A 24130-nucleotide genomic window follows, 5' to 3' on the forward strand; every position below is an offset into this window, starting at 1 on the left:
TTGTCACACACGCCAGCCCTATTATAGTCTTATAACCCTTTATACTCTTTATATTAACCGCCCCAGAGTTTCTTTCCGGCCTTTGAACGGAACTCGGGGAACCCAGTTAGTTCGCGCACAGCGGCCACATTTTTTCGATTACTCAGCAGAACCGATAAAATATTTCCCTGGAAGAGGTTTAGGGCGCGCACACGCCCCTTGGTTTGTGTTGAGTGACGCGCGCACTATCTATGCCGAGAGTGCGTAGCGCACTGCTGTTGCTCAAGACTCGAGACACTTCCAGAAAATGGCTAACGAAGCGGTGGGGAACGGCGGCACGGCGGACGTTGGTGCGGCTGAAGGCGCCTGACCTCCCAGTCCACGCAAGGTGGCGGGGGGGGGGGGGGGGGGTCGCACCGCCCAGGTGGCAGCGGCCGGCCCCGCAGCGCGCGCTGGGCGCCATCCCCCGCCTCCCGCCAGTGCGCACGCGCGCCCCTCATCCGGGTGCTGGTTGAGGCTGCAGGTTGCGCCGGGGTGGCGGACGGGGGCGGGGCTAGTGGCTCATTGTGCGCAGCGCTGTGCGGCGCCGGCGGCCGGCGAGGCCTGAGTTGAAGTTGGAGCTGCTGCCGCCGCCCTGCAGATCACTCGCTGCCTAGGCAGCGCGCTGTTCTTCTAAAATGGCTGCCGCTACCGGTGCTGTGGCAGCCTCGGCCGCCTCAGGTCAGGCGGAAGGTAAAAAGATCACCGATCTGCGGGTCATCGATCTCAAGTCCGAGCTGAAACGGCGGAACCTGGACATCACCGGAGTCAAGACTGTGCTCGTTTCCCGACTCAAGCAGGTGAGGCCCGGCTAGGTCCGGGAAGGCGAGCTTAGGCCGCGCCTCGGAGCCCCCACTTCCGCCGCAGCCCCCGGCTGCTCGCAGCCGCCGGGGCCCGCGGGGCCGCGAGGTGGGGAGGCCCCGGGCGGCGCCCGCGCGCGCGGGAGGGCGAGGACCCTCTCGCGGCGCCCCCGCCCCCGCGCGCCGGGCCGGGCCTGCGAGGGGCCCGCGAGCCTCCCGGGACCGGCCGCCGCAGCCGAGCGCACTCCTGCCTCCCCCGGGACGTCCCTGCCAGGCTGCGGACGGCCGGCGCGGCCTCCCAAGGGCGATCGTGGAGACCCGGGAGGCGCTCGGTCCCCAGCCTTTAGCGATGGTGAGCGCGTGCATTTCTTGGCCTCGTAGGGACTGGTTACTTTGGTGACTTCTGCGAAGTTACCGTTTAATTGTGTCCAACCGTTTCCTCCCCATATTGGGGGTAACTGGTAGTGGGAGTTGATGGGTGGGTAAGAGAAAGGGTTTGTTTTCCGCTGGGTTTTCAGTTTTTGCAATAGCGCAATAATCTTTTTCTTCCCTGATTATCTTTCTGGTTTGAGTGAGCGTTGGAATTGTAGTAGAGGAGAAATAAGTTTGTACTATAGAAATTAGGAAAGCTCCTTTTAGTTCTTTACTTTCGTAGCTAGCAACTTTTCTGCAATCGAGAATATTTAGACTTTTGTTCAGTATGATAATATGAGTCAGTTAGTTTTCTCGACTGGGTAATATGTAAAACTTCATGTGATTTTGATACCTAATGATGTTTCCTCCTGAAAGTTTCTCTCGTGTAGTTTAATTGCTCCTTTGTGAAGTTGGTTTATGAAATGACTGGCAATTCTAATGTCTTGAGGCTTGAGGTTTGCTAATTTTTTTTTTTCATTTCGTTTTTTAAAATAAGTTTAGATAGACTGTGTAGCATATTAACTTCTCTTTCTAATGTAGGCTATTGAAGAGGAAGGAGGCGATCCAGATAATATTGAATTAACTGTTTCAACTGATACTCCAAACAAGAAACCAACCAAAGGCAAAGGTTGTTACGAGTTATAAACATATTTTAAAATATATTTTGGTTATATAACTTGCCTCTGCTCTTGTGCCACTTGCCCTGTTTATATAGTGCTACTCTTTGCTATTTCCCTCTGGCACTCTGCCTTGTTGGGTCAAGGAAGAAAAGTTACTGTTGCCAGGCTTTGGGTGACTAGTAGCCCTTAAGATTTGGCTGAAGCTGACCTGAAAGTGAGACCAGTTCTTTCTTGCTCCTGAAAAAATTACAAAGTCAAGTTTCATAATATTTCTTCCTTCATAGTGTGAAGACCTAAAGAATAAAATACGGTTTAATACATGTCTACCTTGCCCCACAATTGGCAGAGTATTGGTGGAATTCCTACCAAATCTTTCACCTTGGCTCCTTGCTGTTTTCTCTAGTATATTAAAATTTTATAACCTTCGTGTTTAGTATTTTGTTTGACTTGGTGAACTTAATTTGCATTTATGCCATTAAACATTCTAATTTTCAGTGAAATTCAAAAAGACCTTACCAATCATACTAACAAGGTAGGGGGAAAAAAATCCATGACTAATTAGCTTAAAAATAAAAAGTTTTAAGTTATAGGGATATGTTAATGATTTTGATTTTGTAACTTTTAAAGTAGGCCAGAATATATTTCTAGGATGTGGTGATTTAATGAATAGGTAAAGGTGGTTTTAAATGAACATTTTAACAATATAAATGGGACTTAGATATATTTAAAAGGTTCTGGTAAGTGAAATACTTACTTGAATAATTACAGATTTCTCTCCTGATAAGGACAGTGTCAGAGGGTGGGCATGATGTAGGTATCTGGATCCTGGTACCTACATACAAGTTCCATGCAGCTGCATTTTAAAAACCTAACACTCTTTACTGCTTTAAGTGATCCTAAATGCTACTCTCTGCTGTAGACCAGATTGATTGAACTAGAGTAAAATGGTTGAATGGATTAACCTTGAAAAGAAGGAAATAGTCAAGTTTGATCTTAAGCAATCTGCATGAGTATTGGGACCAGGCACATCTTGATGCCGTCTCACTGAGAGTTTTTGTAGGTTTGCAAGAGTGCCCTATTTGTGCCAAAGGAAATTGAAAAGGGCAAAGAAGCATTTTCTGGATGGGATGGGAATGGCAGAGATAGAAATGGTGTTTAGAGGAGTAACAAAGTTATCTTGAAGATCTGTGGCTTTTAATGTAATTCTTAACTCAGTGTATCACTTTGAGGGATACATTTCCCTGTGTTAGAGAAGCTTGTGTTGAGAAGCCTCTGCTGACAAACCCAGAGGCAATTTCAAAATGAGGAAGCGTAAAAAATTCAGAAATAAGTACATCAGGAATTAACCATGTTTCTTATTGTGATTTCTTATAATGATTTTGATTCATGTCATTTATTTAGCATATTATGGTAGTTTGATAGATGTTATGTGTTAATCATAGTCCCAGATTATTTAAGCTGATTACTGATTTTAGCATGTAAAGTAAATCTCATTTGATTTATTCATTCTCACCTATTTTTAATTTCTCTGTGTATCCCTTTCTTTTTCAGTCATTAGGAACTTCACTCATCCTACCTTTAGCAATAAATTCAGCAATATACCATTTTAAGAAGTTTTTCAGTATACATATGTATATGTGTATGTATGTATGTGTGTGAATATATATATAATAAGTATGTTAATTTTTTCCTCTTATATGGATTATAAGGATACTTGAAATTGAATTTTTCCATAACTCTGATGTTAAGGTATCTTGTAGTATTTAGTCAGGAGTCGTAACATTAATTGTCTGTCTGCAGCACACTACAACTGAGTACTTCATGAGACTCATTCTGGGACATGTGTGATAAATAGCTCTTGTCTCCTTGAGTTCCATTTATCATTGTTCTGAAAATCCTGTGAATGAGAAAGAACATAATGTAAATCCCAAACTAAGAACCTAGTTTGAATTAATTTACAGTTAAGATGCTTATAAGTAAGATTATTTTAAATTTTAAATTAAGTTTAAAAATAATTTTTAGACATCAAATTTGAATAAGGAAACTTTTAAAAATAATAATTAACAGATTTTTAAAACTAAGGATTCAAGAAATTAAATAGTATTGTAATATGATGTTCTTTTTGTCACATCTTATTTCACTTGACAGTATCTATCTTGAAAGTAATTGCATCTTGGTCATACTACTTTTCCTTCAACGGGTATACTTCCTTTTTGTAAAATTGGAAAATTTACTAGACCATCTGTAAGGGTCTCTTAATTCTGAAATTTAATAATTATATGTAGCTAGGAGCCAGAAGAAAAATTCTTTTTTTAGCTAAAATAGATGTATAAGGAAGGAACAGGAAAACTCCTAGGTCCTCAGTCAGCGTGGATATCTTTAGCTGGGAATACTAGAAAAAGGATAAGGATAAAGAAAGGGATTACTTAGAGGCAGTCAGGTAGACAACAGCAAGACCCCACGTTTAACAGCTTGTTAGGCAAAATAAATAATTCTTATGATGATGTGGTTTAATGTAGCAATAAAATTAAATGATGTTGAATGATAAGGCAAGAGAAGCTTCATGGGTCTTGAAAAGTTACTTAGGTGAAATATTAAGTTTGTTCTCTTATAAGTGCAGGGTCACTATTTCTCAAACAATTTTTTTGTGTTAAAATGATTATGTTTTGACAGATTAGAGGAAAAGGAGTCTGCATTCTTAAATATATTGTAGAATATTTTTTAAAATGCTGTTATTACAAGCACAAACTCACAAACTTGTAACAAATGTTGATAATGTTATAGCGGGTCCTAATATTTATGGTTAACATATTTGTAAAATCTATTTGCATAGAGTTAGTGGGGTGAAGTTTTAAGCTTAGATTGGTTCTCACTTCTGAGTCTTTTCACATTCTCTTTGCTATGAAATTTTTAATAAGTAACCTAGAAGAGCGCTTCACCAGTGAGAGTTACTGTCACTATTTGGGTGTGTGTTAAGAAAGCGGTTAAACAGGTAGAGCTAACTCCTCATTAGTTTCTTTTAGAAATTATAGATGTAAACTTTCTTTTGGTTCACCTGTAAACAGCATATCATTCTGTTGGATATTCAGCCTTTCAAGTCACCTCTAAACTTCAGCAAAAGTTACTTTAAGTAGTTAATCAGTGCAATATTCAGAAGTATATGTGATCAGTACTTACCGAATTGAAACTCACTTAACAATACTTGCAGGTTTAAAAAAGATTCAAACTGCTATATAAAATCTGTTTTGTTCCCACTGTAGAAACAAGTATATTTTTGGGTTACAGATTTATCCAAACATAATGCCTGATTATGTGTGGAAAGTACTACACTCAGTATAATTAATTACATGTTTACTGTGTAAAGCTTTCTAAAATTTGTATGCCAAATAAGAATATAGTAATCAACCACATAAAATGAATTTCATGTAATTTAGTATCATAGTGCACTGTAATGCTTGCTTTTTTTTTTAACTGTTGTGTGTTTGGATGTTAAGGAAACTTTAATCAGAACTGTGGCATTGAGAAGCATTTTGGGGACAAAATTGTCATAAATCTTTTTTGGGTACCCACTGGGCTAGAAGCTTTGTGGGGGTGAGGACATAGTCTTTTATTTACATTAGTCTCTGTAATGCCTGCATATTGCTTGGCACATAACAGGTTTGTTGAATGAATACTGAGGGCCATATGATGACTTTCTTAACAACTGCTTTTAAAAATATTTCTTTTGGTGCTTATTTTAATTGCATATTTTTTTGTAGGCAGCAGTCTATCAGAGATTAATAGTCTTTACTATTTTACAAACAGTTTTTCTTTTTAAGGTGCTTTTCTCAACAGCACTAGTGGCTTCTCCTTAAACACTTGATTGTGAAATGTACTTACTTTTAGAGTACGTGAATCATGGCACTCGCCTTTTTATCCCTCACCAAGTTGTTGCTGTGTTGGAAAGCCTCATAACTTTTGCTGGAATATTGTCCAACCTCAGAAGTTGTGTATGTCATTTTCATTTCACAAAATCAGGCCCTTTTACCTCAGCCATTAAAGCCTGCAATTGACTTATGCAGTTGTATATGGTGGATTATGTTTATCATCAAAGCACTTTTGTACTTTTTTCAGCTATTTTATTGTGTCAAATATGGTGTGTGTCAAGGATCCTGGTGGGGAGATAGATAAAATTTTCTAGTACTTTATGACAGTGTCTTTCTCCCATGTCATTCATCTCCTAGGCATTTTGAATTAAGGACAGAAGACTTCACACTTTTTCTTCTCTTTCATGAACTCATGTAAAATAAAGTGAGAATTGTCCAGGAATTAGAGGAAAAAGCAATCATTATTATCAGTTGGTGGCATCAGAGATGACTTTAATGAAGAGACTGAACAATGGCTTAGGGTTTAAGGCTGAAGTTTACCGATGTATTTAATCACCTATAAGATAGTTCTCACACATTACAATAAAAGGGCCTCGGTGTGGTGCAATTCCGGGAGTTAACCATTCACACCATAAACTCCACAGCCCGAGTTAGCCTTATGTGGCAGTTCTGGTAACCTGGAATAGTTTGTATTATGGCTTTACAGAATTGTTTTCCAGATTATAAAAGTGAAATGTTTTCATTTTAAAAATTAGATAATCCAGAAAAGTACAAAAAAGTGAAAATTGCCCTTAATTCCACCACTCAGATTTTATCACAGATAACATGATCTAAGGTATATATGTACATGTGCATGTACTCATAGGAGGTTTATGTTTAAGGATTTTTTTTTTTTTTTTTTTTTACCTTGTCGAGAATTAATACCGGTTCATACCTACTCAAGGTGTTTTGTTGAAGGTAGGTAGAATTTAAATTTTTTCTAGTCTGGAGAATCTGAAAACAGTAACCTTGTATGTTCTTCTCACTCCAACTTCTTTAGTTATGCTCAGTCTGCTCTACATTAGAGTCGTTTGAGTTTTTGTTTTTTTTTAATTATTATTTATTTATTTATTTATTTATTTGGCTGTGTTGGGTCTTCGTTCCTGTGCGAGGGCTTTCTCTAGTTGCGGCGAGCGGGGGCCACTCTTCATCGCGGTGCGCGGGCCTCTCACTATCGTGGCCTCTCTTGTTGCGGAGCACAGGCTCCAGACGTGCAGGCTCAGTAGTTGTGGCTCACGGGCCTAGTCGCTCCGCGGCATGTGGGATCTTCCCAGACCAGGGCTCGAACCCGTGTCCCCTGCATTAGCAGGCAGACTCTCAACCACTGCGCCACCAGGGAAGCCCCTCGTTTGAGTTTTTAAAAATACAGATACCAGGCTCCTGCCCCCCAGAGAGTTGGTTTTGGTTACTCTGTTGGGGGCCCAGGAATCAGTATTTTCTAAAAGTTCCCCAGGTGATTCTCATGCAGCTTGGGTTAAGAACCACTGGCTGCTCTAGATTACAGCTTGAAACTTAGCATCATTTTCATTCATCTCTTTCCGCCTGTCAGTTTGCAATTAGTTCTCTGTTACAGTTTTCAAAAAACTTTCACATTGCTTTATTTGATGCTCACAGCAATGCTGAGTTAAGCAGTGCTATTTTCTTTTTATTGATAGGATAGAAAAGTCATCCGTTAAGAACTCAGTTACATTCTTGCTGCCTTTTAAAATCTTGTGCAGACGCTCGCAAGTGTGTGTGGATGTTCAGTTTGGTTGTCTTTAGATGACAAAGTTAAGAGATTTTAAAAAATGTACGTTTGGTGTTTTCCAGATTTATTTTATTATAATGAGTATGAATTATCTTTATGGTAGATTTTTAAAAAATAATAAAATGACCTATTGGATGACTGCTATGTTTAAGACAGTGTGCAAAGCCTTTTAGAAAACTGATTTCATTAGTGAAATACCACTTTAATAGAAGAGAGACTAAAACACATATGCAGATGGTTAACACAAGGCATAGTACATGATTATTTTAAGATTTCATACAGTTGAGGGGAGGTTGTTGCTGGAAACATCAGTGTTGTTCAGTTTGGCCTGGTCTCTGAGTCTTCCCCCATCTTATCCAACAGAAATTTTGTGACTGAACATTTTCTACGTTTCATAGCTTCTGTAAACGTTTAGGGGAAAAATTACTCAGCCACAAAATTTTTTTGGCAAAATTACATTAAAATCTACTTGTTAAGTGGATTTTTTGTTTCGTTTTGTTTCTGGAGGTATTTCTGTACTTGAAAAGGAAAATTACCAAACCTTGTAAGGACCAGTTTGCCTTTGAAGGAGAAAACCAAATTGCCATCCAGAATTCTTTATTGTTAATTCTGAAATACAAACATTCTGAAAATGAAGTTTTTTCTTAAGTTTGGTGGCAAAAGTGAGGCTACTTATAGTCTTGATTTATCCTAATTGATGTTAATATTCATATATTTCATTGCACAAATGTTTCTGTGATTGATTGAGAGAAACTGTTCCAGAAGCCACTGGGAGGTTTAAATTTACAAATGGTATATACACTATTGTACTCTCTTAAACTCTGACAGTTCTGAAACATGTCTGGTCCCAGCGGTTTCACTAAGGATTTGTGGACCCATACAAACAATGTTGCATAATTAAGGAGGTGTTCTAGTGTCATCTTCCTTTGGTGTATACATTTTTACTTTACCATTTTACTTTTGACTCTAAAATCATGCAGTGAAATTTCAAAATAACTATGTTACTACTATGATAGTTTGAGATGTGGTAAGTAATTTTGCTTCCATTTTTTTATTTTGCTATTCAAACTATCTTTACTACTCAATTTATTTTCTAGTTTTGTTCCTCAAAGCATTAAAGTTAGGCTTCCGACTACATTGCACCTTCATTTAGCTTCTTCATCCTGGTGGTGCTACTTTGCTTTTGGACCAGTTCCCATTTCTGTGGTATATGCCAGATTCCCTGAAGGACAAAGGATTCATTTATTAGTTTGTTGTAGGAGCTTTCATAGCACAGCCTTAAATGGGATATGGGGTATAAACGATTACTGACTGTACAAAAATGGGCCTAAGCTGGTGGTTCTTGTTGAATTAAGTGGGATTTGATTTTGCTTTTAAGTTATTTCTTATCTGTGACATCATAAAAGTTAGGAATCTGTAGATGTACTTTGTAACCTCATTAAAGTTGGAGTTTACAGTCCTTACTGACAGGATGGGGTTGCACATGATGCTACTTTGACTGGCGTGTCACGTCTTACCTTTGTCCCAGTGAGGGCTGATAGAAATTCTGAATAGAAATCCAGACCTTGTTTACTGCCAGCATGCAGCCTAGAACCTACACCATTATCAGTCAGGATATATATAATGCTTGAGTATCTACTTATTATATAGCATTGTACTAGGTTCTGGGCTGGATGATGAACATCATAGCTTTTTAAGATGTGAATTATTTTTGTATGGTGGAGGGGTGATACTTTTTTTCATAAAGGAAGAAATTACAGTATAGTTTCTAATTCATCATGTGTAAACAAGTGCAGAGTTACAGATCATGAGAGGAGTCAAAAACTAGTGTGTGAAATGTCAGTTTTCTTAAATATTATGTACCTATCAGGTTATTATTAAAGTTTCATCACTGTATGTTTGAAAATCTTGTCCTTGTGGTTTTTATGTTTACAAGCTTATGACACATTGTGTCCAGTGTTTTCATGTGATACAGCTGTTAAAAACAATAAGGGATAGCAAACTTGGAGCTTTTTGTGTACCTCTGCCTCTTGTTGCCTGTTTGTCATGGGGCAAGTTACGTAATCTCTGTGACGCTCACATTTTAAAATTTTATGGATGTGGCTTGTGGAGCCTGTGTTCATGCTAAAAGAGATAACATTTTTAACGACTGGCACATTGTAGCTACTTGAACATCAATGGTTTTGTGGTTTTTGAGGAGTGGGAATAGGCCTGGGATTAAACTGAAGCACTACCCTTACTAACTTTGTCATCTGATTAACTTTTCAGCATTAGTTTCCTATTTTGTAAAATGGGGCTAGTTAAGAGGATAAAATAAATGCATTAATACATATGAAGCGTTTATCCTAGTGTCTGCACTGTGGAAGCTGCTTAAGCAGTGGTAGTGACTGCTGTTGTTGTTTTGGTTGATGTAGTGTAATTTGGTTTTCGTTTAAGTAAACTAAGGCAAGTGAAACTCACCATGGAGTGTGCATAGTATATGTAGCTTGTCATTATGCTGAGGGCTGCCATTTCAAAGATGGTATCTTTAAATTGAGTTCATTAACCACTGCTTACTAGAATAATGTCTTTTAAGTAGGTCATAGTAAGATGAAGTGGAAAGAATTTAAGACTGGAAATGAGAAGCCTTGGCTTCCAGTTCTGACAATGCCATTTACTAGCTTTGGGCAAGCTGTGTAACCTCGGGTTCATTTTCTCTTTTGTAAAATCGTGATTACCGGCCCTATGTACCATGGGGTGATAGGAAAAATCAGGTGACCTTTTTTTTTAAGTGCTTTGCAGCACTTCCCTGGTGGCGCAGTGGTTAAGAATCCGCCTGCCAATGCAGGGGGCACGCGTTTGAACCCTGGTCTGGAAAGATCCCCCATACTGCGGAGCAACTAAGCCCGTGCGCCACAGCTACTGAGCCTGTGCTCTAGAGCATGTGAGCCACAACTACTGAAGCCTGCACGCCTAGAGCCCGTGCTCCGCAACAGAGAAGCCACTGCAGTGAGAAGCCCGCGCGCTGCAACGAAGAGTAGCCCCCGCTCCCACAACTAGAGAAAGCCCGCGCACAGCAACAAGACCCAATGCAGCCAAAAATAAAATATAATAAAATAAATTTAAAAAAATAAAGCGCTTTGCAAATTGTAAAGCATTTTATATTTGTAAAGAGTAAATGGTATTTGCAAATGATCTGAAGGAGTTCATCCAAAAGCTCGATACTCTGTAGGTTATTTGGTGGTGTATGTGTTGGGGGGTGGATTCCTATAGTTTTATTTTATTTATTTAATTTATTTTTGGCTGCGTTGGGTCTTAGTCGTGGCACGCAGGATCTTTGTTGAGCCCTGCGGGCTCTTCGTTGTGGTGCGCGGGCTTCAGGGCCATGGGGTCTGTAGTTGTGGTGCATGGGCTGTGTAGTTTGTGACACGTGGGCTCTAGTTGAGGTGCGCCAACTCAGTAGTTGTGGCATGTGGGCTTAGTTGCCCCGTGGCATGTGGGGTCTTACTTCCCCGACCAGGGATCGAACCCTCGTCCCCTGCATTAGAAGGCAGATTCTTTACCACTGGACCACTAGGAAGTCCCAATCCTATAGTTTTAAAAAGCTTGTTTCTTCTCAAAGGTAGCATCTTTAAAGTTTTTATATTATGGAACTTTCTCTAAACGTGATAAAACAATTTAGTGAGCTCTTTCTCACCTGATACTGTTTTCTTTTGTAAGGAAGGAACAGCTGTCTTGTTGCCCTTACAGTAACTTCTAATTTGTATTTTCTCTAAAATACAAATGCCACTAAGCTCCACATTTTGTTTCTCTTTTGATTCACACAAGCCCTCAGTGGATAAAAGAAAACTCTTTACTCTTAATCTTTTCACATATTTGGAAAGGACCAGTATCTTGTTTCACTTTTTATCTCTCATTCATGGAAAGGATTTCAGATTGGGAGTAGATGGAAGATAGGAGCTGGTGAGGAGACATGGGAAAGGGAGGCATCCTAACTTTTTTTTCAGTTACCTCACAGCGAAACCCTCTACTCTGGGGGTCATGGAAGCTTGAGACATGGCAACTCCTGTTTTACGCAAAGGAAAGGTTGATTAGTTAGCCTCAGGAAAGAACATTCATTAACATCTCAAAATAAATAAAAATTTAAAAATTTAATAGTAAAATTTTAGCAGCTGTGAATTTTTTTTTTTTTTTACAGCATTTCTGATACATTATGGGTTATTTAATTAGTAGATTTTTGTGGACTAGCTTGAAAACACAAACTTTTAGCTTTGGCTCTGTGGAAAACTTTTTTTTTCTGATGTGGAAAACATTTTTAAAATTCCAACCACCAGTTTGCAAAGGTTTGAAGATGAGGGCTGGGTCAGGGAGGCCTGTAGTCTATCTAGAAGCTCTTAACAGTTTTTGGTCTGAAGTAATTTCTACTTGCCTTAAATCAGTTAAATCAGTCATTATGTTAAGCGCCCAGCGCTATTTATATTTAGGCCTTTGGAGAAACACAAAATAAGCATAAAAGCAGTCCCTGTACTTAAGGTATTTTTTTAAATGGTGAAGCAAGATGTGCTTGAGAGTACAAGGCAATATATAATCAGCTGATGGATTGTGAGGTGTCAAGTGTGAGAATTTTATTTTAGAGAAAGCTTGTTGACAAGGAGAACTTAGGGATGGCTTTATGGGGGATATGAGTCTTGAATTTAGCTATCAGATGTCTGGTCATGTATACAAATAGTAGAGAACTGTTGAAAGGTGCTGCTACTTCCGGGAGAATTGGAGGTAGAGAATTTGAGTGGTGTAAAAAATGTATCTCATATGTCAAGTCAGTTAAGATGATGGGTTCATATGTAGGATTAATTGTACAGTTTATTTTAGTGAAATGAAACAGCATGACATTGTTAATAAAGCTTTTTTTTGTTTGGGACAGCTGTGGCCAGGTGATTTATAAGCAGTTGGCATTAGCTTTGTCCGATGATTTGGGAGTGGAGAGTGGTACCTCGGGGTAAACTTCTCTGAATGTTTTTTGCTTTTAAAGTAATAAAATATTGGTTGTTAGCCCATTTTCCTTCTTTCGCAGGTAAAAAACAGGAAGCAGATGAGTTGAGTGGAGATGCTTCTGTGGAAGATGATGCTTTTGTCAAGGTAAAGTGTTAATTACACAGGTTAAGATGTTTATTTTGAGCCTAGCATTTTGCATGATGAATTCATGCATTTTACTTGAACAATAGACACTGAAATATGTAGGTAAAATAATGATAGAGACTTATATCAATATTGTCTTAGACTTATATATAATATTGTCAATCTTATTAATTCTCATAGTTGAGAAATATAATAAATAACATTATCTTTAGTTAAATGAGACAAAGCAAAAAATGTTTGTCCGAGCCTTTAAGTAGAAATCTGAGACATAGGGGCCAGAGGAACAGCTACAGGACAATTGTTGTCTTAGTTCCTGGACAAGGTACTGTCCATCGCATTAGCTTTCGTGTATAACAAACAGAACTTAGAATAATGTAGTCCCTAAAATGGAGAAAGTTGCTGATGTGTTGCTACTTGGTGAAGATCAGATTAAGAAATTTGTTTTGCCCTTTAAAGATAAGCCAGGTCTTTATTGGCTAAAAAAGAATGTATTTTAAAACTGACCAACCAGAAATATGAAGTATTTTAATTTTAATTGAGGTTGTGGCAGTTCTACATTCTGTTATTTTTAATCATAGTTAGATTTTTTTTTTGCTTGTTTTCATTTTAATGAAGTGTGATCTGCTATTTACTGATCATTAGATCTTAGGTAGTGTGGCATTTGCAGGAATTTTTTAATGAGCATAGTTCCTCTTAAATTAGGTACATTTACACCCCATGTATTTCCGTTTTCTGTGTACAGTTAGGCCATATTGCCGTAACATCTTGGGATGTCTGTGTGCTCCACCATGAAGCCAGCTCATGTCAGTTCACCCACCCATCTCTCCTGTGGTCTAGCTCTCTACGTTATACACACACAAGCCACACAGCACCGTGCGTCTCAACGCTTTGTATCTTACACTTTGAGGGCAGGCACAGAGAGAAAGAGATGTTTGGTTGAGGAGTTAGCCCTGCAGTCAGATAGTTTAGGAAATGTTTGCTCAGGAATCCATTAAAATTGATGATTGCATGTCTGTAACCAGCTTTCGTTTGAGCATTTAAGAACTCTTCAGTCTTTGTATTCTTTTATACTTGTGGTATATCTTCCATTAGGTTTGTTCCTTTGCTCTTCTCTAGTTATCTTCACTAGTGAGTGCATGATTAAACCAAAATTATCCATAACCTGGAAAAGCATTGTGACTTAGTAAAAACCCTTCTAGTTTTCACATTTCTAACTTCCTTTCAGCTCTTCAATTCATAAAAATATTTCAGTTGTTTGAAACATTACAAGATGTAATATTGCTGTCTCTTATATGTACTGCAAAGGATGCCTTTGTGTAATTATTAAATGAACCTGGTCTCATAATGTCTAGAAGAACAAAAGAGCTTTTAAAAAAATCCTATTTAAATATATCTTCACTCTCTTTATATTTCTTTTTCCCTTTGGAAGTATCCGCGTATGTGATGAATTTGATAGAAATTAAGTGAATATGCTTTCCCTGTTTCTCAGAGTTGGTAATTTTGGAATTTATACAGTAGTGGTGGGTAAATATCACCTATTGCTTAGATATGTGAATACTATAGGAATTACTTCTACTTATTGGTGAGGAGAATGGTCAAAGTTGGCACTTCAGAGTAGATGAAGTTCCCTCAGTGACTTCCCTTGTGATTTTCTTTTGTTTTGTACCTATTCTTCTACCATCATATAACCAACCACCTACTCCATTCTCAATCCCCTACGTTCCTCCACCCATAGGTAGTGAAGTTGGTTAAACCGCTGTCCCAGAGACGCCCTGCTCCCCAAGCACTCCATATTCCAAAACAATCGTATTTCTTCTCGGTGCCCACCAGAAATTTCAGTTCACTCATTGCAGTTCAGCTATGAATGATTAATAGTTATACCCCTGCACTTTTCCCCTTTTAACCCAGAAACTTTTTGTTAAATCTGCTGGATGTACCATGAGAATAGGAAAGGAGGAAGGAATGTTCATTGCTTTCAGCCCTTTCTCTGCAGTTAATCAAAGAGGGAACTAGGCAGATTGCTGCTTTTCTTTGTTTCTACTGAGGTACCCTTGTATCCTTAAACTTTGAAGGGCAAACAGATATTCTTTCACAGAGGCAATCCCAACCTATGTTCCCCTGCTTAATCGGCTTTGTGGCATAGTGGTAGATTTCAAAGCTAATACATTTAGATTAATTATTTGCATATTTTCTAAGAACAGACATTGGTGTAACAGTTGGGATTCCTTATTATTAATTAGAAATAAGCTTTATATTATCATATGTAAGATTTCCGTGGTCTTTGAAGTTAAATCAAACTGTGACATGTGGAGAAAAGAAGTCATTTCTTTGAAGCCATGTCTTAAAGGACAGCTCGTACAAGTATGTGATTTGGTAAATATTAAACAACTGGAACTTGAGAGCAATCCAGTTAGTGGTGTATGTATTTCAGTGTAAGAGATTTGGGAACTCTGATGCATAGTTTAATGACGTTGGTAGTAGACCCCCCTCTATTTTTAAAGACACAGTTAGTGTGTCCTATAAAATGATTGAACTTTGACTTTGGGAATAATGTCAAAATATGATAAAAGTGAAAACATTTAGAGATGTAAATTACCAAAAAGGTTTGGTGGATAGCCTATAGTACTTTGCCTCGAGTTGTACCAAATTTTCTTACCATTAAAAGGACTGTGAATTGGAGCATCAAGAGGCACACGAACAAGATGGAAATGACGAACTAAAGGACTCTGAAGAATCTGGTGAAAATGAAGACGAAAATGTGCATTCAAAGGAGTTACTTTCTGCAGAAGAGAACAAGAGAGCTCATGAATTAATAGAGGCAGAAGCAATAGAAGATATAGAAAAAGAGGACATCGAAAGTCAGGTCTTTAGCCAGTTTTTTTTAAAACGTGACACAGTTAAATTAAGTACTAAATAATAAAAAATATTTTTCTAGTTCAATGTGAAAGTCACATAACTTTCAAAAAATATATTTTTAAAGTTATTTATAAATCACCCAGACTCCTACCATCTAAGATGACCCTTTTATTTTTGCTTATTATCTTCCACATATGTATATATTTTTACCTAGTAGTTATCATGCCATAAGTTGCTATCCTATATAATATTTTCACATAACATATCATAATGACTTCATAATTCTTGTGTTACACCACAATTTATTAGACTGTTTTCTATGTGTCTAATAGCTACTCCTTTAATTTGGGATATTTAAGTTTTAAGTTGTTTACTACCCTGCTGTGAATGAGTGTACCAATCTAACTCTGACCTTGCTAACATTATAAGGTGGTAGTTTTGGTTTGTTTTGTTTTTACTACTTTAGTACATATAAAAGACTAATTTGCATTTATTTGGTTATTATCAATGGTGAGGAAATTACTTATGAAGGTTTAACTTAAAAGCATATAATTTTTAAATCTTTTCTTTGAATGAAATAGATCATTTGTCCTGCTTTGAAGTATGTTAGTACATCTTAAGAAAATCAAGGGATTAGGGGGTCAGTATTCATGCCTAGAACACTTCGTTCTACCTAGCCTAATAAATGAAGGGCTCATGAAGGACATTTTTCAAATTCTTTTATCAATGTGACTAAGCATTTCTGTTGGCATAAAAAATATAGCCTGAATTATTAAGCATTGACTTAGGACCCATGGTATCCATAGACCCTGCACAGAACACGAGGCAAGTGATAATCGGGTATAGCATAAAAGCATTCTCATGTTACCCAGATATTTTGTAAAGCAAAGCTATTGTATACCCTTTTACTTAGGAAATTGAAGCTCAAGAAGGTGAAGATGATACCTTTCTAACAGCCCAAGTAAGTTTACATTTAGTCCTATGAATTTGATATTGTGGGTGGAAGGCCTTGGAAAAGGAATCTTATTTTGACTTCATAATTCTTTAATTCATAAAATTGCCTTAAATTTAATACTGAGTTACTTATGTGGTATATACAAAATACTTTAAAGTGGCAGCTGAAATATCTGTTGCCATAGAGGTAATTGGAAGTTATTACAACAAGGTTCCTACCATTTTCAAAATAAAAATAAAAACAGTCTATCCTTTGTATAAAACATGACTCTAGTTACCAGTCTTTTGGGAAGCCTTCACACTCCTTGATTTTTTTTGGTCACTTTGATATAAAATAAATCATTTAAAAGTACTAATATCCTTTTCAAGGCTTTAAAATTTTGTTAATTTAACACTCCTAGGATGGGCATAGTATAAAAATGATAAAAATCTCTGTTCAATTAATTTACTTGGGGTATGTATGTATGTATGTGTATGTGTGTATAGAAAATGACAACTCTTCTATTCTGTATTAGATTTTGTTTTTGGTATATGTGATACGCATAGTGTACATTTTAAAGTATGACGTACAGATGCTGTAAACACATTTATAGCTCAATTTCTCTACCAAAAAATTATCCTTTGTCTTTTTCTCATATCTGTACTCAAGAATACCGTGTTCATGTACCCTCTTTAAATAGTATACTTTCAAATAGAGATAGGGATTCCCTCTGTTGACTAGATTTAGAAAAAATAGTGATCCAGCTGTGTTATTTCCTCACTCTAATATTTACTGGAAGAGTATATAATGGGGCGTATATTCATAGACTGCTTAGCTGATTGCCTCTGGTCATGCCTTCTTTCCTGCAGCTCTCTTGCCTTTGAAATGCTGGTGAGGCTATATATTGGCTCTCTGTGTTTATTACAATGGGGGAGAAATTGCATTTCTGGGAGAAATGTTTTTGGTAATTTGGAATATTCAGGAAGGAAATATTAGGACTCTGAAAGTCTGTAGACTTGTCCCCCATACTATCCTCAGGTACATTCATTTCTGAATGATGAAAAGTAGATGAGGAAGATCAACTCCCAAATTGGAGGAATACCTTCTCTAGATTACTAATTTGCAAAAAGGTAAAGTTGAACTCTTCATATTCTTTGGCAACGAGTTTTTAAATTTTCATCAAGGGCCTCTCTTACAGTTGCACAGGTTGTGAGTGTGTGAAAGCATCACACTGAGGGTCCCCATTCTCATAATAGATTATACGTTTATTGTAGAAATTTAACAGATAGAAGTATCTTAAGGAATGAGTGCCTCTTTCTAATTTTTGCAAATGTTTATGGGCTAGATTTGGCCTTGCTCCCATTCCATCCAGAGAATGAAATAACACATATACTTCTCATCAAGGGGCAAGTTTTGCCTTATCATATCAAAAGGGAGGATACATCTTCAGAGAAGTTTTAAGTAAAATGACCTTTTTCCTCTTCCCAAATGATGTATAGTGGAATATCTAGAAATATATATGAATGTATCTGAGCTCCATCATGATCTGATGCTTCTAAACATGACTAATGAATGTATTGTCTTACTACGTGTGTTAAGGAATACTGCATAGAGTGTACCCATCACACAGCTTCTGCTGTTATCAATTCATGGGCAGTATTATTTCATCTATACCTCTGTTCACTTCCCCTTTTCTGCATTATTTTGAAACAAATTCCAGACATTGTATTTCACTTTAAAAATTTCAGTATGTAAAAATTTAAAAATTTCAGAACTCTTTTATTTTTTACATTATTACTCCTAAAACACGATTTTTAATATCTTCAAATACTCAGTTGTCCAAAATTTTTTTAAAAACAGGTTTTATTTGAATCCAAATACAAATAAGATTGAGACATTGTGATTGATTGAAATGTCTTTTAGGCCTCTTTTAATCTATAGGTTTTCTCTCCATCTTTTTTCCCCTACTATCTTATTTGTTAAAGAAATTGAGTTGTTTATCCTATAGAACAAGAGTTGGCAAAGTTTTTCTTAAAAGGCCAGGTAGAAAAGGCCATTAGCCATTGTGGGCCATATGGTCTGTCACAACTATCCAACTCTGCCATTGTAGTGTGAAAGCAGCCACAGACATTAGGTAAATGAATGGAGATGGCTGTTTCAATAAAAATATTTACAAAAAGAGCATCTAGCATAGTTTGACAAGTCATAGAGCTTCCAAAGTCTATATTTTGCTGATTACATTCCTATGGTTTTGTTCAACATGTTCCTCTGTTTACTGTATTTCCTGTAAATTGGTAAGTTGGTTATAGGATCCAGAGGTTTACTACCTGATTCCTGCGCCCCCATCTCCATCCCCCCAAGACATACAACTAATTCCCAGGTAGTGTTGTATTCTTCTATTTGGATACACATAATGTTTGACTGTATCTTCTTGGTGATGGTACAATCATTGATGATCCATACTGCACTGATTGTTTAGGGAGATCAAAGTGGTGATATTCTAATTCTGTCATGTTTTTCTTTGTTAGCTGGAATGTTCCTTGGAAAGAGAAACTTCTCCTCACCTGCTATTTGGTTACCCCGTGGTACCATTTACAAAGAAAGGCGGGATATATGTTTGATTATTTTTCTTTTATTTACCAATTTTCAAAATAATGAGCTGGTTCATGAGCATCTCCAGTAGTGACTAATGAGGTTTTGTGTTTTTTTTCCTTTTTCTCCCATAGTTTCATTTTGAACTCATGGACTTAAATATTTTTAATGTATTTCAGTCCATTGTAGTTATTATCCTTATTAATGCTCAAATTGTCCCATCCGTAGCCAGTGAGAACCTCTTCAGGCTGGCGTTTGAGTCCTTTCAACATGATCCTAGTAGTCTTTGCTTCTGTGCTTTCTGGTAAAGATGTTCCATTTCCTGCTCCAGACCTGTAATTAGCCATTTTTTCCTTTTAGTGGTAAATGGTGTTTCAAGACAATAATCTCGATGGTAGGGGTATTCATTGCCACTGGGTTATTCATGTTTTCTAGGCCTTTTCAATGTACAGTGCTAGAGAATGTGTTTTTTGTTTGCTTGTTTTTGTTGGTTTTTACTTCTAAGATAAAATAGATTTTGAGTTCATAAGGATACTTCTAAGTTAATTATTTTCTTTATCTCACAGTGTATATACAATAGTCCTAGAATGATAATACCAACACCACCACTGGTGTGATTTCTGAAAATAATTTAAGGTTTTTCCCCCCAGTTGTATCTCTCCTAAGGATGTACCTTAGGAACAAACAAATCACTGTGTTTTAGACTAGTCTTCTGTATGATCACCAACTAATACATATTTAGGTTGACTTGTTTCATTTTATTTTCAATGTTTAAGTATTGTTTTTAAAAAAATTTTAATCTGTAACTTCTTGTGAGTCTATAATTATTTCAAAATAAAAAGTTATAATTTTAAATTTAATTTTATAATTATTTAAAATATTTACATGGCTCCAAAGTCAAATCTAAGAGACAGGATATATTCAAAAAAGTCCCCTTCACCCGTCCCCTTATTGGTGAACTTTCTAAAATTCAGGATTTATCCTTTTATTACTTGTTTTTAAAAATACAAGTAAATAGGCAGTGCACTTGTATAGGGATATATTTATTTAAAGCCAGTCTTCAGGCTTTGACTTGAAGCTTAAATCTTTAGCTTTCAGGTGTTAGCCTCTAAGCAGTTTGTCATACCAGGTAGAATTTGGTTTGCATTCTGTTAGTTACTTATAATATTGTGAGTTTGGGCATGTTTTCTTAGTCAATTTCTATGTCTGTAAAATGAACATTGTAAGTCCTACCTGCTAGAGTGATGTGAAGATCAATCATATACCCTGGCACACAGTACATGTGTAATTAGTGGTTACTTGTAGTACTGTTCTACTTGCTTGAAGGTATCAGTTACTTGAGAATTGTTTGGAAAATTTTCTCCAAAATGTTTGTATTTGGTAATGCTTTAATTCTTAAAAATTTCCTCTAGTGTCAGTCTTGTCAATCTTCTATGATTGCATCATGTATATTCCTTTTTCCATTTGCCTTTGCCCCTAATGTTTCATTAACTTGAAGGGCCTTCCCTTTTTTTGTCATACGAAGTCTATATACCTCTCAAAGCCAGACTTATCTCTGTCTCCTCCATAAAGCTCTCTCTCATATCTCTCTCATGTAGTGCTTTACTGTTTACAGAGAAATTTTTACACCCCTTATCTTATTTAATTCTATATATCCTATTTAGGTCATATGTTATCTCTATTTTACAGGTAAAATTCACCTAGGTAGATGACACTACCACAGAGTAAAACTGTTCTAGTGGTAAAGACAGAATAAATACCTGCGTCTCATGGTGCCTAGTCTGGTATTCTTTTCACTAAATGACTCCACGCTCGTAATTGTTGTTTTCTGAATTCCATTGTACTTGCACAGTGCTGCAGTTAGTTCAGTCCCTCCACCTAAAAACAGCAGTGTCTTACACTACATTTATTCAGTAAATTCATTCAACAGATATTTGTTAAGTGCTTATTATGTGCCAGGTATTTTGTATTTCCCACAGTCTTTAGCGTATTGCCAGATAGATAGCAGGCAGTTAGTGGTTTAGGGTTATTTTGAAGGTTTATTGTAAATTAGTCAGACTGAATACAGTGTTTATATACAAGTCAGGGGAAAGGAGGCCTTCCAGAAGAGGTCTTCTTACTTAGCACGTATATGTACATGTATCACAAGATTAACCTAGGGGAAGGTAATAGAATGGGTATATAGTAAACACTTTGTTAACTGAAAAACAAGTCCTAGGCTTGTCTTTATCTCTCACGAGTCATTGCTGCTCCTAGAATGAAATAAAAATAGAGAAGCTATCTATATTAATTTTCACATTTGACTTAAGGGTTGTAGATCCCATTACAAAGATAAACAACATGAACATTATAGACATTTGTTTTCATTTTCATATGTGAAATACATTTTTTCAAGATAAGCACAAAAAGTAGTTAATTTAAAAGGATGCTTTTCATTGTGGTTACTTATTTACCATATTCCTTATTCTGAAAAAACAACTGTTTTCAGCAGAGGAAAATTATTTTCCAATAAGGTACATGTCATGTCTGTGCCTATATATCATTTACAGGGAAAATTTTCCACTGTCTTTCTTGTATTTCTTGGTTTGTTTCTTTATTGTAAGGAATGGTTTAACCTTAGTAGTGAGTGCTATGTTTACTGCACATACTGAACAATAACGCAAATATGCACTGGTATGTGGCTCATCTTTTCTACTAACCCTAGTTGTTTTTGTGCTTCACCCCCATTGTAATCAGTTTGTTTTCTGGAAGTTGGCTCAGACTCCTTTCCTAGGGACATTTAAGTATATGTAATAAGGCTAGTGTTACTACTATTTTGAGAAACTAAAGTTGTGAAACCCTTCAGAAGACCTGTTGAGTAATTAGGATAGATACCTAAAAACTCTTGAACAAAGTAAGGCAAACCTTACCAATTATTTTAGCAGCTAGAAATAACATTTCTAATTGGCAGAAAGTACAGCAGAAAGATTTTGTTTTTTACATCGCAGTATTTTAAAAAATTTTACTTGTTTTAAAATGGCAAAAAAAAAAATGGCAAATACTTTGGCCATTTTTTTTTTCATGAACATATCAATATTGCATCTCTAAAAGAATATCTTGGAAGTGGTGTGCTGTTGTATCACAGGTAGATAAAGGAGAGGCAAGTTACATTCTTTAAGTTACTTTATTCTGCTTTTGAGTAAAAGTTAAGATATTCCAGTTTATTTATCCCTCTGAGATAAATGACTAAAAGAGAGTTTGGGAGGAAAAGACTTATCAGTAATTCCAGCATAACTCATCCTTTCTTTGCTGCCACTGCCTACCACTCCACCCAAGTTAAAGCATTTTTCTTTCCTTTCCAGATGTTGCACATTAGAAATGTAATGTTTAAAACTAAATTCCAGTATAACAATTAGGAGATTATTAGAGCACAGTATAATGGACTTCTATAATAATAGGAGTCACATTGCTGTCAGTCAGTAATCTACTTGTTTTGGACTATTTTACTTCCTAAGCTTATGGCTTAATTGTTTCAGTGTTTTCAGTTTCCTTCATGTTACTTTAGTTTTCAGTACAATTGGTCATTCCCTAATTGGGGCACTTCTGTGTTAACTTAAAGTTGAAAAATTATTTTAAAAATGACTTCTCAGAAATATGTTTGTTACCCAAATGTTAATTTTGAGCATATGGTAAAATATTTGACATTTTTAAGGAATGCATGCTTTTATATGAATCCAAAATATTGTTATAAGATTAATGCGGCATTTAAAATTTTGTTTACAGTTCAGTTTTGCCTTCAGTCTAATTTCCCTGCTAGGCTGTCGCTCTAAGGCACAGTTCTTAAAGTGTAGCCCCTGGACCAGCAGCAGCATCACCGAGACTCGTTAGAGATGCAGATTCCCAGGCCCTGCTCCAGACTTGAATCAGAAACTCTAGGGTTGGTGCTCAGCAATCTCAATCTCAATCCCAAGCCCTCAGGGGATTCTGATACAGACTCAGAGTTTGAGAACCACTCCTCTAAGGCTTCCTGTACGGTAGCTTCACACCACCTTGACTAAAAACAATCTACTTCTACTCAGCTTTTATTTTAAAAGTTATAAGTTAAAACATTCCTTAATTTTTTTCCATTACTGAGATTATAATGCGTATTACTAGCTTATTTGTTATGATCTTTAATTTTGGGAAATGTTGTTTCTATTTTGCTATGATTCAGTTATTTTTGTAGTATTAGCTTGGTGTAGAGTAAATAAAGATTTTCCCCTCTGTGATATTCTTGTTTTCAAGCCAGCACATGCTTAATTTTAGATTACGTGATGTCACAAATTTTAAAATTGAAATATCACATATTTTAAAATTAAAGCCAATCATTAAGAAAATTGTGTTACTTGTTTTGATTACCTGTAGCACAAATACCATTTTTAAAGTGGCTGACCACCATTGTATATGAGACAGCCATTTTAACAGATTAAAAAGGAATGAAGAATTTGAAACTACTCTTGTAGTCATTCTTACTTCTGAGATACCTAAGAAGGGAGTGTTTTTTGTTTATTTTGTTTATTAATATGCATTCCATCCCTTGAAAAGTATATGTTTTCATGTTAGATTTTCTGGTACATTTTGAATAGTATGTCCTAAGAGTGCCTTTGAACTGAGTCATGTAAAATAATCAGGGCAGGCTTTTTATTGGCGTCTTTTTGCATCCTCTTTTTTTGGGGCGGTGGGGGGCCTGCGCCTCACAGCTTGCGGGATCTTAATTCCCAGACCAAGGATCGGACCCAAGGCCCAGCAGTGAAAGCGCCGAGTCCTAACCACTAGACCACCAGGGAATTCCTAGTGGCTTTTTGATATGAGTAAGAGTCCGGTTATTTAAACTAGTTTTGAGTAGTGAAACTAAATAATCCAGTTCATTGTTGATATAATCATTGACAGATTTGCCTGTTTTCTTGTGTAAAATCATGTATAACAGACATATGCTACATTTCTGTAAATGTGTTTTGGTTCAGTTCTGATTGGAATATCCTGTATTTGTTAGTGATAGGTGTCTCTAATATTATTAAATCATTCAGCAATTAAACTTGATAGATCTTGTACTATTACTGAAATCCAGTTTTAAGCGAATTCATTTTACATTTGATTATTCTTTGAATTTC

The 24130-nt window shown here is 36.7% G+C and overlaps 1 protein-coding gene across 3 annotated transcripts in view; it reads left to right on the top strand.

Annotated features, from left to right (window-relative positions):
• The first annotated feature begins 318 nt into the window (after positions 1–318).
• Positions 319–24130, top strand: part of SLTM (SAFB like transcription modulator) — a 45024-nt gene continuing 21212 nt past the window's right edge. The window contains exons 1-5 of one of the 3 annotated variants that reach the window (XM_036844923.1): positions 319–818; positions 1773–1860; positions 12555–12619; positions 15285–15482; positions 16389–16436. In XM_036844923.1, the coding sequence (XP_036700818.1) occupies positions 657–818; positions 1773–1860; positions 12555–12619; positions 15285–15482; positions 16389–16436 (561 nt within the window). In that variant the 5' untranslated portion in view covers positions 319–656. The remainder of the gene's footprint in view (positions 819–1772; positions 1861–12554; positions 12620–15284; positions 15483–16388; positions 16437–24130) is intronic. The other 2 variants (XM_036844924.1, XM_036844925.1) reach the window with 2 other exon arrangements.

The sequence above is a fragment of the Balaenoptera musculus genome, chromosome 2 (assembly GCF_009873245.2).
Source record: "Balaenoptera musculus isolate JJ_BM4_2016_0621 chromosome 2, mBalMus1.pri.v3, whole genome shotgun sequence".
NCBI classification, from domain to species: domain Eukaryota; kingdom Metazoa; phylum Chordata; class Mammalia; order Artiodactyla; family Balaenopteridae; genus Balaenoptera; species Balaenoptera musculus.